Genomic DNA, 16640 nt, shown 5'->3' with positions numbered 1-16640 from the left:
TTAATGATTATGCTTTAAGTGCGCAATTTGGAGGAGCAATGTGACATTATGTTTTCTTCTATTTTATTTATTCATACACAAACACAAACTTTCAGGCCATCTACAACAATTCTGGACTGTAGAGGTGAGTATGCAAAGATGACTGCATAATGCTCATCCTGTGGTTACCGTTTGTACATTTTCTTTAACACCTAGTACTTTCTACCACATCACAGTCCTCAGCAGTTAGGAGTTTATAGACTAGATTGATTAGTCATCAATTAAAGGCTATCACTCAATCACACTGGAGTTATCTCCCTTTATATACAACCTTCTGTACTTCAGTCAGGGGATGACAACTGAGCAACGAAAGTGCCGGAAAACATTAGTAAGTGTTCCATGAGTAAAGATGCTCAACATATGCACTCTTCAAGAGGAGCCACAGAACAGGCTGCGTGGCTTTTTTGGTTCTTACGACACATCTAACATAATATAATCTTTATTTGTGTTTTAATCTGTCAATAAGATGCTTGTGTTATCTTTTTTGATATGTGCAGTATGATATTATGTGGAAAAGCATTTTAAAAAAGCATGTTAAAAAGCATTTTAATGTCAGGAGTAAATGAAATGTGGCCAAAATCACATCTGGATAGGAAGTGCAAGTTAACACATGGTGTGTTTCACATTGACGGTTCTTTTTCCTGTTTAACACTGTCAAAAGGTTCAAATGAAGTGCATCCAGCAACATCAAGCCCTTCAACAGAGACACACACTCATACACCTGTACTACTTTTCTTTTCTTTTCCACCTGCACTGTTTCATGTGACGAGGTGTGGATAACTCTGTTACCTGCTGAGCAGTAAGCCCTTCAAAGAGACTATCTCTTGCTTCAGCTCTCCAATTGTTTGGTTGTCCAGGATACGGTTGGTTGAAGATGATGCCTATAGGAAAAACACAAGTGACACAGGCACAGGCACTGTTCAGGTCACATGCAGGGGCACAGCACAAAGTCAATATATGTCTTTCAACAACTCCTTCATGTTCTGTCTCAACAATATGAAATAATTTTTAAAAAAAAACTAAAAAAAACATTGGTTTCCAAAAAAGGTCATAGCCTGCAGGGTAAACAAATATGGTGAATGCAAATGCTAAAAGGCACATGTTTTTGTGTAGTCAGGTCATCCATCACCATAACAACCTCATAACTGCCGACTGCTGGTGATGACAGAGAGGAAGACAAAGAATCATACTTCAGCCACCTCGACTGCTCAGAGAGTCCAGTGAGTGTGAATCATGCTGTTTTTACATAATTTTCCATACTATCTAGAAAAGATTATGCCAGTGTCCAGTGTTTTGGATAATGACTTTATCTTGAACAATGGCTACATTCATGAAGGCAGACCATAGCTTAGCAGTTTGTTTTGTTCTTTTTGTCTTTTATCAAAGGCATGTGTTATCACACACACTGGTGCAGCTTGAAATGCTACAGGGAATAATAGCAAAGTATTTGAATGGCAAATTGCTGCTGAAAATCTGTCTCTGCAGCACTTTTTTAGGGATAGGCAGGACTTTGACAGGGGGAGCTATAAAATAACGAGTTTTGATAAAGGCCGAGAGAAAAAACATCACGTGGCAAGTGGCAACAGTCAAACCCAACAATAAAACTGAGCTGCAACTGCTGCAAAGTCTTGTAGACTAATGGGTACTGCAACATTAATGGAAACAACTCTGTAGGGGAAGACCTTAGAGGCCTAACATGCAGGTCTCAAGATAATTCTAAGATAAATCTAAGTAAAATGATTAACCAGATAAGTTGTTTTTATTTTTTTTAAACTTTTTTTTAAATTTCTTCTGAAATACCGGTTTTACCTCTTCATGACACTCGAAGCTGTTCAATGGTTGAATTGCTCACACACACATGCAACCGGTGACGAAGCATCATGAGTTGGCATTGTTTGGCTATAAAGCCAAAATGGTTAGAAGCCAGTGATGTAGTTAATTGCTCCCCATTCTTAATCTATTCCTGAATAAAGAGTACAAACATGTGCACTAGCAGGAGGATAGACTGATGAGACCAGAGGGAGGAGAGGGAGAAGACAAGGGAAAAAGTGGGATAAAAGAAAAGTAAAAACTGTAATTAAGACTCTCCTGACTCACCAGAGGAAGCTTGTTAGGAAGCGTGGACCCCCTATCGAGGGTAGAGGGATAACTTGGACTCTTTCGCTTGTAATTAAATCTAAGAGAAATTAATTGAATCACATCTGAAAGGGATCAGACTCATTTACAGTGGAAGGAGGGAGGCAGAGGAGGAGAAGTGAGGGGAGACAGAAAAGGAGACGAGGAGGGGAAGGAGATTTTTTTTTTTTTCTGGCTGTTATCGGCTCCTAAACCTCGCTGATAAGGAGCCGTGTTCTAGAGGTGGTGCATTGGAGGCCAGCTGAAGACACTCTTATTACAGCCGTCACCTCATTAGAACCATCTTAATCCCTTGCCTCCCCAAGGCACCCGTATAATAACGCTGGATTCTGCTTCTCTCTCATTTTACATCGAAAAAAATTAATTGCTGTATAGGCTGAGCTAAAAACCTTCCAAGGCACAAAATCAGCTTAAGAGAATGGCACATTTCTGCAAATGTAAATTGAGGATTTCGATGTGCGTATATCACTTCGTATAAGAAAAAAAAAGGCTTTCGAGGAGAATTGTTAACCGCTAGCTACATCCATAATGTGCATTATCTACAGAGCAGCACCATATAATATCTCACATCAAGGCTTGTCACACAACACTACCTCTGACATATGTCTAATTAAGTCTGAGGAAACCTAATTAAATGTTGGGCCAGGACTGAATTTCAGCTTTGAGATACATTATGTCAGTGTTTATACACACACATTGAGTAAGAATCTTGTGTTAAGTGCACTAGGTGCTTGGGTGGAGGCTGAGTGGTGGGGTATCAGTGACCGGAGAGATTGAAAGTACGCTGCTGACTTTAAAAGCCCCACCTTAAGTGCTGACACGTATCCAATGGACCGCACAAGTGTGTAAGTTGTGACGTTTTATCAAACTGCTGATCAAAATATTTAACCTCTGAAATGATTTCGAAGCTCTGATTACAAAGGCATAATTTAAGAGATACTTCCAGGTGGGATATTATAATGCAGAGTTTGACCTATGTATTATTATTCTTATCATCATTTATCAGTAATAACAGATTCTTGTTTTTTCGCCACTGTATGTACATGAAAATCATTTATTTATTAGGTACGCTACTTCTGCTGGTATGCTGCAATGCGTTTTCCTACAATCTTATATTTCCTATATAAATACATGCATCAGTTTGTTTTTGTACTGAAGGATTTTTTTTACTTAATTACAATTGAAACTTAAATGCTTCATATTGCACTCTCTTGTAGACTTGATTTAAATGCATGCATCCAAATGTTTTACCCTGTGATTCACTATTTAGTGTTTGCTGGTTCCTAGCATGTGGAGCTAATACAATAAATAAAACATTTACGTTGACTGTGTTGTGATGTCACTGCCCTATAGGCTGCATATGACACTACATTGTGGTTTCATCCTGAGGACGGCAATGTGTGGTAAAATTAATTGTTCAGACATAAAAAGACAGAAAAATGAGTGATGAGTGAGCATCTCTCTTCTTTCGTGTGATGTTTGACTTTTTCCACCCGCCCCGGTGTACAGCTGCAGGGCTCTGAGGGCTCTGTGTGGCCTCAACAGTGGAGAGCATAATCCTATACTTGGCGCTGCACATTGCATCAGGCATGAACAAACAATCAACAAACTAGAATTACCGCCTCGCAGTTGTATGCCTTCGTCAACCAGTCAAGTTTACATCATTGTCTGTATAGATGTTATATATGAAGTGAAGACTTTAATATAAGGAATTTATTAAATTGTATTCAGTGTATTTTCGGTGAAATGAAAAATTATATATTAACATGTATGACTCCAGTGAATAATTAGTCTTCACTTGGAGACTTTTTTCAGAGGGCTGCAGATGACTGATAGTGAGCCTCATCACATTGTGCAACGACAGTCACCTGCAGCTCAATGTCAGCAAAACCTGGGAGTTTGTGTTGGACTACCAGACGAGCAGGACGCCCTCGGATCCTGGTTGTCATCCAGCGAGAGGAAGTGAAGAGGGTGGAATCCTGATACATAAATACAATTGATTTGACTTTCCTGTGTTGAGCTTTGTTGCTCTTGTTCTGCGATACGTTCATTGAATGAAACTAAAAACAGGGTCAAATTCCTTGTATGTGTTCACATGCTTGGTGAATAAAGCTGATTCTGATAGAACACAGAGTTATGGCCAAACCTTTTTTCTGAGAGGTCACTGTGACCTTTGATCTTTGACCACCAAATTGATCAGATGATCCTTGAGTGCAAGTGAACACTTATGTAAAATTTGAAGAAATTCCCTCAAGGTGTTCCTGAGACGGATGGACAACCCAAAAACATAATGCCTCAGGCCATAGCGTGGAGGCATAATAAATGAACCAACCAACCAAAACCAAAAAAAAACACAAACCACTGCACTGACTGGGTAGGTCTTTTACTGTGTAAATACCGTATAGTAAAGATTTCCTCTAACTGGTTTAAAAGCCTTGTAGCTAATTTGTCTCAGGTGGGTGCCTGGGGGTGATAGGCCTCTTTCTGCCTGTTAACTAAGTGCTTCAGGAAAAAAAATCTAAACATATATATATATATATACACATACATACGGCTTACATATACATGCATATATATTACAAGCAAAGAAAAAAAGATTATCAACTCCAGCAGCACCCAAGGACGGCAACGCATCTGGCTAAATGAAGATAAATGCCTGTGGACCATTAGCAACAAGATAAGATCTTTAACAAGCCTTGTTTAAGAGTGTCTGAAGGCAAATTAATTCACAGTTACTCCGCCGGCAGACAGTGTGTTTTCGTGTAACGCATGTATATTTATGATGGAATTAGTTTCAAAAGGAAGTCCCCAGAGGAGTGTTTTTGAGTGGAAACACTGGTACAGTGCAATTGCTCTATTTATGCACTTTCCCACTGGCAGTATGTCTCGCGCAAGCAAGGAGGCGGTTTCTAATCTTCTATGTAGTATCCACTAATAAAGAGAACCATCAGTGAGTTGAGACAGCAAGGCAAACACAGTTAACAGTTAGATTTGTAATGATAATGGAGCAGAAATAGACTTGGCTGTTTAACATCAGGGATGAATCATCCTGAGTCCCATCTATCCTTAACACGTGCGGTAGAACACAGCAGCACGTCTTTAAAGAGTCATGACAAACTGAGAAAATAGTGAAAAATAGGAAAACTGTCCCAGGCCCTGAAGTCAGGAAATGTGCAGCATCAGCACGTGCTGTGTGTGTGGACATGAGTCAGTCTGTCTCAACTCACTACCATAATGAGGTCCCCAGTTTAGGGACAGTAAACACACTCCGCAATTGAGCGGTTTCCAAACTACGAGAAATGTTTACTTAGCAGCTGAGGAAACAGAAGTCTCCATGTGTTTCGGGTTAAAGGCACATTTCCGTGTTGAGAGGTATAATTGCTAAGCGTGGTGCACTTTGAGCAGCATGGTGAGGCAAACCCCGAAAGCCGCAAACGGTGAATGATAAGTAGCTCGCCAGCTCCAACATGTGTTTCTCATCAAATATCCCGGACCTGAAAACAATTTCCCAATTTCCCCCATGGCCTGAGACAACAGAGGGCCTCGTGCCGACTCGCAGGGAAAATTTAAGATCAACACTATAGCTATAAAGCTGAGTTTATGATTTGTTTAATGGGTGTTTTGATGTGAAATATACTTTTTATACACTACTGCTGTCCAACTAGGCACTCATAGCAAATGAAGTAGACACTTTTTAATCCAATCTATGATTTGGAGATGACGAATGAAAAGAAATAACATCCCTTGTCCCTTTATGCTGTGGAGGGACCTCATTGTTTAAAGTGGGCTGACAGTGTTCCTGACAGAACACCTCAGCTGGGTCGCTTTCAGACCAGCGGGGGGTCAAATCAGCTCCCATGTACTCACACATGCTGATCTGGGCCACCACTGCTCTCTACACCAGAGAGACTGAATGGCTGAGAACTTTAAACAGCACAAAATTAGGTACCAGTTGTCAGTTTTTGATTAACCTTGTCCGGGGAAGAGATTCATATTTTTCTTCCTCATTTGTGTCGTAGCAGATGTGTCCGCATATGTTTTCCTGCGATATCCAGATGCTACAGTGAAACACCCGTGTGCTTAACAGCTGTGGACATAAAACATTGTCTAAGATCATCTCTTGCGAGGACTTTTTAAGAGCTCAGAGATCCTAAAGCGATTTATGAGCATTGTTATAAAAAGCAAAAAACATTTCATCCCTGCACATAAGTTTTTAGAACACTCACTCCATCCGATTCACCCAAACACTTACAATTCTGAGTAGATTATGAACAATGTCTATAAAAATCAAGGCGAAGAGGAATGACCATACGGTTAAAGATTATGGGCCCATGATGAGATGCACCATACTATTTTGCAGCTTGTGTTCTGATGATATACAGTATAATAAGGCTGTCTGTCTTAGGTACTTATGACTCGGGACAGCGCGAGAGATTTTAGTACACAGAGGCCTCGAGAAACCTTTTCTCTCTCCTCATCAATCTGGAGATTTGAAAATGCAACTTTATGTTTACTGAGCTGTTCTGTAATTTCAGAGTTACTGCCTGTCTAGCTTTCCTCAAAATCATAAATCTCAACATAACAGACCTCAAAAAGGTGCAGTCTGCAAACTCTCATGTCCAAAATACAGCAAAGCTCAGTAAAGTTGTTTCCTCTCCATCTTGTTAGTTTGCAGTACGATATAACGACACAAATACATTATTTAATGAAATTACTAATTTACAACCAGTTCTTAACCAGGCTTAACATGCCAGATGGAATATGGATGAATATGAGGAGAGTCTCCAACTGTGGTAAATGTGCTACTATCTGCTTTAATTACATTACAATACAAACTGCTACAATCTGAAGTTTAATCCAGGAAACCAGTGAAAGGAGAAAGTGGTGCAAAAAAGAAAAAAAAAAAATCAGGTAGTTTTAACTGCAACCACTGATATTCTAGCAAATTGGAAATTTGGAAAGTATATGGGGTGGTAAGTGAATGATGCTGAGTTGCTGATGAGGTGGTAGCTACCTCTGATGCAGCCAGTTCCTGAGAGAGCTCCTGGATTCTCTGCTGCTGCTGGATCAGAAGCTCCTGGACGGAGACCAGCGTCTGTTGCAGCTGGCTTACTGTGGAAACGAGCAGAATAACAGTTGGTAAATCCCGCAAACTTTAGAACACATAAAAAAAAAAAAAAAGGGAAGTAAGATTGTGTGATAAGGTTGTTTTGGTGCCACAAAACTGAACATTTTCTTTTCAGAGACGATGACAGAACTGATGAGACTCAACACGTCACCGATCAAAGCTGTCCTCTAAGAATTGTAATCAAAGCTAACACCCCGTAACTTTAGTCGCAGCTTTTTGGTCGGAGGCACTGAGGGTGGAGGGTGGGAAGGGGGGGGCCACATAGGATGGAGATATTAATCTCTAGTGTCTGAACTTAAATCAAATAACAGTCTCTAACCTTCCATTACCCACCCAGACACTGCCTTCTAATGCATCTTAAATCCTCAAACGATCAACAAAGGAAAAAACAAGGCTCTCATTTGGGAGGAGGCTGCCAGACAAAATGTCCCCCCTAATCCTAATAAATATTGTTCTTTTTCCATTGACTTTGAAGATTGAATTAGTTCAAGTGTTGGTGTTGGATGAGGGTGTATGATTTCAAATAACACCGGGCACAGTTTGTTGCCCCCTGCTTCCAGTCACGCGTGTATTACCAAACAATGCATTAAGTTTCCCTGAGCTGATTATATTACAGAAAACCAATAAACATTCATATAAATCATGGGCGTGTAAAGTGTTAAATCAAGCCTAATAGGATTAACATCAACAGATATTGTGGCGGTCCACTGCTGAGGTTGTCAGGCCAATGGTTAAAAGCCTGAGCTGCAGCCGGCTGGACGGGATGTAAAGAACCCTCCTTTCACATTAACCCAGGCCAGGACAAAAGACAGAGTCAGGCTTGGAGCCTGTGTTTCTTTTGAAAAACCAACACAGACAAAATATTTGATCTTTCAAAGACACTAATATCTTGTAGTGACACCTGTGTTTAAAGGGTGGAGTTGTATCAATATAGGTGGGGTGCTGAAACGTTTGATCTTTTCATGCTTGCGGAATCCTAACGGAATACGAGTTTGAGCAGGATGGTTGGTTTGGTCCTAAAACCAGTGTGCAAACAATTTGAGTTTGTTACTGGGTTTGTGATCCAGAGTGTGACCAACCTTTCTGAAGACGGCAATAAAACTAAAATACCGCGGCCATCCCTGCTTAAAAAGGTGTTAGTGTGACAGGGTGTGTACGCTAAGCCAAGAGCTGCCCTATTAGTCTCCGATTCCGCCTCGCCACAAAACAGCTTATCCAGATGTGTGGGTCAGTCTGCCAGCCTGTAATGCTGTACCTCCTGAATTACCATTGGCACCACTTTTTCAGCCGCTTCAGCCAAACGGTTCACAGACCAACTCTTTTCATGTCTCTCCACAAAGTTGACTCCTCTGTACTGCTCAGACACTTGACAAAAATGCGCAACTTCAGTTCACTTCAACTACAGTTATCACAGATATGAAGCCAAGAATAATGAAGTCAATGACTTTGGCCAGGCATGAATCAGAAGGAGGCTGTAGCAGTGGTGTGTGTGTGTGTGTGTGTGTGTGTGTGTGTGTGTGTGTGTGTGTGTGAGAGAGAGCGAGACAGAAAGAATCGGAGACAAGATGATGTGTGAGGCTTGCAGCTGCTGTGAGGACGGTGCACATTGTGTATTCAGTAAATTATTCAGTAAATACCTCTATATAATGTACACTACATATGTCCAGGCCTGTCTCTGTCTTTAATGGCCAGCTGGTCACCAATATGGCTCCTACCGACTGAGAGTGCCCAAACAGCCGCACAATTCCATTACAGCCTGGGTACGCTGAAGGAGTTCCAAGATCCATTCATTAATTGTCTGTGTGAAGTTGTAGGCAAATCATAATGGGAGTCAAGGCCCCTACTCTCGAGCTGAGGCTGGTGAGAGAGACTAATGTAGTCCCCATTCAAAAGGATACATCACCTCATTGCGCCCGGCACTAGAGAAATACATGAACTTTAACAAAAGGGGGTTCAAGCAATTGGCAGCAGTGAGGCAGTCGGCCGCTATTACTCAGTGCAGCGAGAAGAGAGGGAGCGAGAGGGAGAGAAAGACAAAGGCAAAGCAGGGGGAGAAAACTCTCAATGTAATTGCAACCCCTCTCCCCAACTGTTAACTACAACAGTCATTAACTACAATAGCAGCTTGGCTACTGCAGTCATAGCAAATTAGTTCCCCACACTGGCTAGAAAAAAGACCTGTGGTTTTTTTTTCCTTTTTTTTTCCCCCCAACTGGAGGCTCACCTACTCGCTGCAAAACTGAGGAGGACTCAGCCTGTGAAATCCTCTCTTTACCGACAAACAAAACAGGGTTTGTAAGTTGGCAAATCTCCAAAAAGTGATAAGTAGAGCAAGAATGGGCAGTGAAATAGCCAGAGGAAATGCGTTTGCATAGTTGGGAGAAAATGACCATAAAAGAGCAGATATTTGTTAATCAGATTCAGGGTGGCACACCTCGCACGCAATCTCACACAACTGCTAACCTCCACCTATGTTAGCCAGCCAGAAAACAATGGCATGGGTGTGACTGGATGAAATGATAACAGCAATACTTTCATCTGCACCATGTTGGTCTGTGACAGGAACTGTAAACTCAAACAACTTGATTTAAAATCAAACAAAGGATACCTGTATTAAACTCACGGTATGGCATTTATGATTCAAGTATGATTCCTTTTTTATCTCTCTACTGCTACTTTATAGTTTTACTACTATAATAATAATAATTACATAATAAGAATTATAATAATTTGGCATATTACACGCATTTGCTTCACTAACACAACCAAGTTTTTACCCTGTTTGATATCTCATACAGACAGGGGACATGTACATTACTGTGATCTTTTCAAATTTAAAAGGAAATTAAATTAAAAAACACATTTGGATTTAACAATTCGTGTTACAAAAAAATGAGAGCAGACCAAAATGATGTAATATGCCCCTGAAACTCTCTGAAATCTCAAGCAATTAAAGTTACTCAAGACTCACCATGCTTTTAATGTTTGATTAAATGTTGTTACCCTATCCCTTTAATGTACTTTAGTCCTCTTGGTTCTTTGATTTAACTTGATGTTATAATAAATGTAGAATTTCTATAATCATCATTATTATTAGTGTAGCCTATTTTTCTACCAGGCTGCTGATCTCAAACAGGGATTGGTACCTTTCAGGTGAAAACACTCCCGTTCAACACTCCTGCTAACAAGACCAAACTTTCTCAGAGTGCCTCCTTCATTTACGCCTCCCTGGATTTTTAATTATACTGACAACGAGCTAGGAAAGCATCTCTCTCCTTGCTTTTCTCTCTCTCCATGTTTGACAGCCAGGTTGAGATTCCTCACCTGTCCAACATGGGAGCCGCACCTGTCACCGTGCACTTAATCACACTAGGGCCAATGCTGAGCCCAGACGCCACACAGTGCCATGCTGCACGCATGGTACACACACACACACACACACACATACAAAGACACATACACGCACACAAAATTAAAATGAACTTTCTCGCCACCTACGGGGAAGAGGGTGGATGATGATGATGGCGGTGGAGGTTTGGATGGGGCTGAGGTTGGTGCAGGGGGAGACGGATGGAAGGGGGGAGTGAGAGAGGATGGGAGGGGGGGGGAGAAAAGTTGTCATTTCCCAACTCCTCATTAATATTCCGAGGTTAAGAGCTTTTCAGCGAAACGTAATTAATTGAGCCCGAGCCTGACAGTAAACAAGCAATTTCAAATTAAAGCGAAATGACAGCGGCGTCATTTGTTAAAAACGTGCGGGGCCCCCCGATTTTGGCGACAGATAAATGAGGGAAAATGTTAAGGAGGGAGAAAGTGATGAAGATATTAATCTTCACCTGTCTGTGTCAGCGTGCCACTCATTGCCGCAATGTTGCTTTCCATCCTCTGCAGATGCTTCTTGTCCTCTCGGCTGCCCATAATGAGGGGAAGGATGTATTTCTGCAATTAAAAGCATGGCACAAAATTACACTTCTCTCCAGAGGGAAGGGGCAGAAAGATGAGGAAAAGACAGGGCCACCTAGACTTGGCTCTGGAGGGTCAAAAGCATTGTTTTATTGGACTAATGTCTAATTGTCTAAACTGCATGATTAGATGCATGTATATCTACCGCAGTGTCCAAGCAACTGATACAGGTATGTGCACACATCTATGTTGAGACCATTGGTCGATTAGAAAATTAATCAACAAGTTTGACAACCAATTAGTCATTTTAGTTATTAAAAAAGTTATTCATCAAGCATAAATGTCAAACATTGCTAATTAAATATCTTTGGGTTTTAGACTCTCAAAAGTAAAAACACTTTGAAGATGCTTTGAAAAAATTTGAACCAAGGGTTTCTGAGAAAAATTTCAAATTCTTTCTGCCTATGGACTGAACAATTAATGTGTAAATCTAAAAAAATAAAAAAAATAATTAGGCTAATCTATAATGAAAGTAACTGTTAGTTGGAGCCCTAAAAACACATTTCCAGCAATGTAAATGAAGGAAATCCAGAAAGGGACAGTGAAACCAAGAGATGGGCCTCCAGGGAAAAACACGATGGCGAACACTGAAAATAGTCCTCCAAAACCAAAGACAATGTCATGTTGTTTATTATCTCTCTGCCACTGAATAAACAGAACTCTACCAAATCATATGTATGTCTGACAGCCAAATGAGGATGTTTGTTATCCAGTGTGAGTGTTACCCAGATGAGCAGCTTGTGTGCATTTCACTGAGTCCTGTACGTGTGTGTACGTGGAGCAGAGCTCACCAAATAAAATCACGTCAATTTAACCTTGGGGGGGGGGGGGCGGGGGGGCGGGGGGGCGGGACTGAACTGCACTCAAAATGTAAAAATAAATGTTTTCTTGGTTTTAAGGCTGAATAAGGATCATTTAATGCCTTGCAGCCAGTTGCAGCTTGTTGCTCCCCAAGCCGGGTTTTCTCTCCAGCTCAGGTGGCAAGCAGACACACCAGCGCAAGTAATAAACACTTTTTAGAGAAAAAGATTAAACGAGTGTCAACACGTAGTAATTAATAAGTGGGTTGCTGGGAGTGTGGTGTTTACAAGGTGCACCATAACATAAATAAAGTATGGGCAGAAGCCTGGACATATGGTGCGACTGGCGCTACGCTCCAGTGACATGACAGCAACCTGTGCCGTCCCGCCAGGGAATCCCACCTCCCAGGCGACCAGTGGCTGGCAAACCCTGCTGCACGTAGCGGACTGGTACAGTGTGTGTTTTCATCAGTGAAAGACCGCAGGGATAGAGGAAGAAGAGACAGAGGAACCAGAATGTGCATGTGCAGCCTTATGAAAGGCTCTGTAAAGAAGAACGAAATAATAGGACATAACAGGATCTAAAGAGAAGCCAATATGTCTGACAGGGTCAGGTAGGCATATGCATGTACATGATTCGCGCTCCCTTTCTCTCTCCTACAGACACAGAGGAGAACGGCCTGTCATCTAGGCCAAGAGCTACTGCTAGAGCTCCTGTCCTCCTCTAAAACGAGAGTAATGGCTTCCACATGCCACTCAGACTACTACTAACAACCACTATGGGATTAATGTCACCGGGGACAAGGGGCCTCATGAGCTCATGTTCAAGGGCTGCTAAGCCCGATAAAAACCAGGGTGATTATTTTTAGACGGTAGGATGGCAAAAAAATGGTTGTGTGCTGTGTTAGCAACTATATTTTTTAGAGGAATAAAAAAAAAAATATCTGAGAGGAGGAGGGAAGGCGAAGTTAAAAAGAAGGGGTTCAAATGAGATCATGCTTTGACGTAAAGCAGGGTAGCTTTAATAACAAGACCAGAGTGATGTTACATACTGCAGAGGCGCCTTCTATTCTAGCACCATAATTCATCATAAACTGATGTACTTGCAAAGACCACCAATTTAAATGTAATATCAGGGAGAGGCAGTACTGACAGATCTTAGGATGCAAAGCCTAATATGTATAACAAATTTTAGTGAAACATTAACTGTGAAAACAAAGTCAGTGAGGAAACATTGTCAAAAGGGCAGGAGAAACAGGAGAAACAGGAGAAGCAGGAGAAGCAGGAGAAGCAGGGTGTAACTTGCCTTGTAAAGCTGATGAAAGCCAAAGGCGATGCCCACCATAATGATGGTGAGGGCACCATAGTCTCTCCATCTGTAGCCTGCTGGACCTGGAGAGGGGGATAAAACATGTGGTAAAATACTGATTTACATTGATTTCAATACGGTTGAAATGCTTGCTCAAGACACTGCTTGGGCTGAAACAAGAAACAACAACTGTTATAGTAATTTGAGGTCAATTTTATATTGCCTTAGTAATTTACTTCTACATTTAATAAACACAATGTAATATAATTTATCTCTGTGTGATGTTAAAATCATTGCATATACACCAAACGTCAGAACAATGCAAGGTTAAGTCTAGAAAGCAAAAAGGTGCTCTCTATCGTGCTCTTCCAGAAAGGACTCCATTATGCGCCACTTATTTGGGGTGGGGCCAAATACAGTATATGTACATAACCCTTTAAACAACTGGAATGAACAGAAAGGTGTGTGAGTGTGTGTGTGTGTGTGTGTTTGTGTTTAGAAGTTGACTGTCTTGCTGAGTGACAGATAATGTGAAAGTGTGTCATTGTGCAAGCTGTCATCTGGGTAGGCCAACTGTCTGTCAAAGTGGAAATTCCCCACATAAGAGAGGCATTCAACTGAAAATGTCACTAAACAACAAACAGGTTAGGAGGAAATATATGAGTTTTTCTTTTATTTACTCTGGTGGGGCCCAAATGAATAGGAAATTATTAGAGGCTAAGCCACTAAAGTACACCATTGATATTCTATTACAGGTCTGATTTCACCTAATGGGTTATGTGGTACGTGTTTACTGGCTTGATGCAAGTAAACCAGATTGATCTTGTGCCTTACCACTTGTGTGATTTGACATGCAAATAAAATGAGAGACCCACTGCCATACTGGACTATATGGTACATTTTCAAGGTGAATGCTATTGTATTTGCCTTACTCAAGGGCATGTTTCATCGCCGCTGCAGCATTCAGGCATGAACCCGTAACCTTTCCTATCGAAAATTTTGAATCATTCTCCAACATCCATATGGTAACCACATAAATTTGGGTCTTCATCAACATTATAACTGCGATAGTCTGTCACCTATTCCAGAATACTGTGCTTCTGAAAGGCCTGGGAGTCCTTGGGATAGGTGGTTGACCCTGAACAAGCCTCACTGCATCACCAGGGGTCTTCACTTGCTCTTTTCCCCCCCTTTAGGACCTTTCATTCTTCCTGTCTCTCCTTTTTCCTCTACCACTTCCACTCTGCCATCTTCTTTTTTTTTTTTATTTGGTCACTTAAGCTGTGGAACTGTGGTCTCCATCCCCCGTTTTTCCAATCTCCTCTCAAATTTATTGGGTTCAGTGGAGGCCTTCCTGTCCTTCTACCGCGTGGAAATAGAGATCAGAGTATCCATTACTTCGACAGAGATGGATGCGGGTCCCCGTGCACCGTCCCCATAACAAGGACATCAAAGGGAGGTAGCCCCCTCTTTTCGGCATGACCCCCCATACAAGACTCCTCGCTCTCACCTCATTATGCAGCTCCCTTATAGCCGTTTTGATATAAAACCCCCCACTATGGACGGAGAGCTGCGAGTCTCCCTAACTACATGGCCATCCCATCAACATCACTTTCATTACAAAACATGAGATGCCAGGGGAGTCAAGGACAGTGTGGTAATAAATGAGGGTGGAATACATCTGGAATCATTGTCATATGGGTTAAGCATTACGCGGACTTCATTCTGCATTGGTAAATCAGTGGACAGCACTCATAACCTCCTGAGGTAATAAAGATACAGGTTGCGGTGTGGGGTCTTGCCAGGGTGGAACCCCTTGAAACAGAATGGCAAGGGAGACTTCATGAGCTTGTGCTGTGCAACATTGTATTCCCTGTGTCTGAATTCATAATCAAGGCAAATGTTGCATGGCACACAAGTCTGTAAGCCTTGTAAAGATCCTGGTATTTGGTGAGCTATGGATAATCCTGTTTAGTGGGTTTATATTAATAAAAACAAGAGGGAAGACTCTAACAGCAAACCTGCAGTGGACAGGGATCCAAGTTTTAAATTAGCCTCGACTACAAATTTGTTTTTGAGGTGATACTGTGCATATAAATATAGTTAGAATGTGTATGAACCAGGTACCAAAGTGGAGAAAAGGGAGTGTGCACTCACTGTGAGTTGCAGGAACCAGTTGAGTTGCGTGAAGAGGATGTGGGGGCCCCACAGGGCTCAGAGGCAGGACTTCTTCTGTGCTGCCAGAGCGCTGGATGGCCAACTCTACCTCCTCATCTGTCAGCCCTGGAATCAAGATGCACACCTTTAAGACGTTTGGAAGAGGTGCAGTGGCTCTGTGTTAATGGGAAACGCCAAATGGCTCCATGGCTGTCATAATATATACTTAAATACTTCCCAAGCTCCCCACAAATCTTTTAAGTACAATTTAGAGAATGTATGTCAAATCGTCATTCAATTTTACCTACCCTCCTCTAAAAAATGCATTTTCATTTCATGATTCTCAATGGAATTCTCCATTGAGAGTTTCTGTTTCAGGGACATCCATCAAAGAAAGATAGTCTGGAAAGGTTCACACAATGAAATCTGAAACTCTGCTAGCCTATTAACTGCCACCAAAGGCAAAGAAAATAAGAGTCTGTCCACTTCTCAAGTTATATTTCCCATGTGGAGATTTCATACACCCCAGACAGTGAAAATGCATTATTTTAATTTCTTCATTGTAATGTAAATGTATTACATAATTTTGCAAATGCCAATATAATTTAATCTTCAGATCTTTTTAATGATTTTAGTGATGATTAAATTGCAAAGGGCTCCCTGATGGAGAATCAGAGGGGAGGAGAAAAAAAAAATCTAATATGAACATCTCCTTTTGTGGCAAGAAAGGATTTTATTTCAGGCGCCATATACTGCCATTGCTGTGGGTCTCATCTTTTAATGAGCTTCTAAGCCTAAACAAAGGAAAATCATTACAACTTTTGATGAACTACAATAAAATACAACATTAACCAATTTATAGCAAAACAATAAGGAGAAAGCTGAAAACAAAGAATTAAAACTGTTAGATATTGATAAGCATGCGTTACCTTATAATGAAAAATCAGTACAGTTCGTATTATAATGTTGTATACTGCTCATTGTAGCTTCCTAACATTTTACCATTACTTGTGGAAGCCCTTTCCCTCACTTATTGACAGAAAATCCCTTTTGTAACAGAGCCTTTTACTTGAACTATTCCCTCGGGATTTGGAGAATTTACACAAGC

General features: G+C 41.2%; 1 protein-coding gene across 3 annotated transcripts in view; it reads right to left on the bottom strand.

Annotated features, from left to right (window-relative positions):
* pex14 (peroxisomal biogenesis factor 14) overlaps positions 1-16640 on the bottom strand; it is a 45303-nt gene that overhangs the window by 4331 nt on the left and 24332 nt on the right. For all 3 annotated transcript variants that reach the window (XM_056384163.1, XM_056384164.1, XM_056384165.1), the window contains exons 4-8: positions 15533-15658; positions 13373-13458; positions 11140-11242; positions 7190-7287; positions 829-920 (exon numbers count right to left, since the gene is read on the bottom strand). In XM_056384163.1, the coding sequence (XP_056240138.1) occupies positions 829-920; positions 7190-7287; positions 11140-11242; positions 13373-13458; positions 15533-15658 (505 nt within the window). The remainder of the gene's footprint in view (positions 1-828; positions 921-7189; positions 7288-11139; positions 11243-13372; positions 13459-15532; positions 15659-16640) is intronic.

Source organism: Seriola aureovittata, chromosome 9 (assembly GCF_021018895.1).
Source record: "Seriola aureovittata isolate HTS-2021-v1 ecotype China chromosome 9, ASM2101889v1, whole genome shotgun sequence".
NCBI classification, from domain to species: domain Eukaryota; kingdom Metazoa; phylum Chordata; class Actinopteri; order Carangiformes; family Carangidae; genus Seriola; species Seriola aureovittata.
This window is presented reverse-complemented; position numbering and strand designations above follow the sequence as displayed.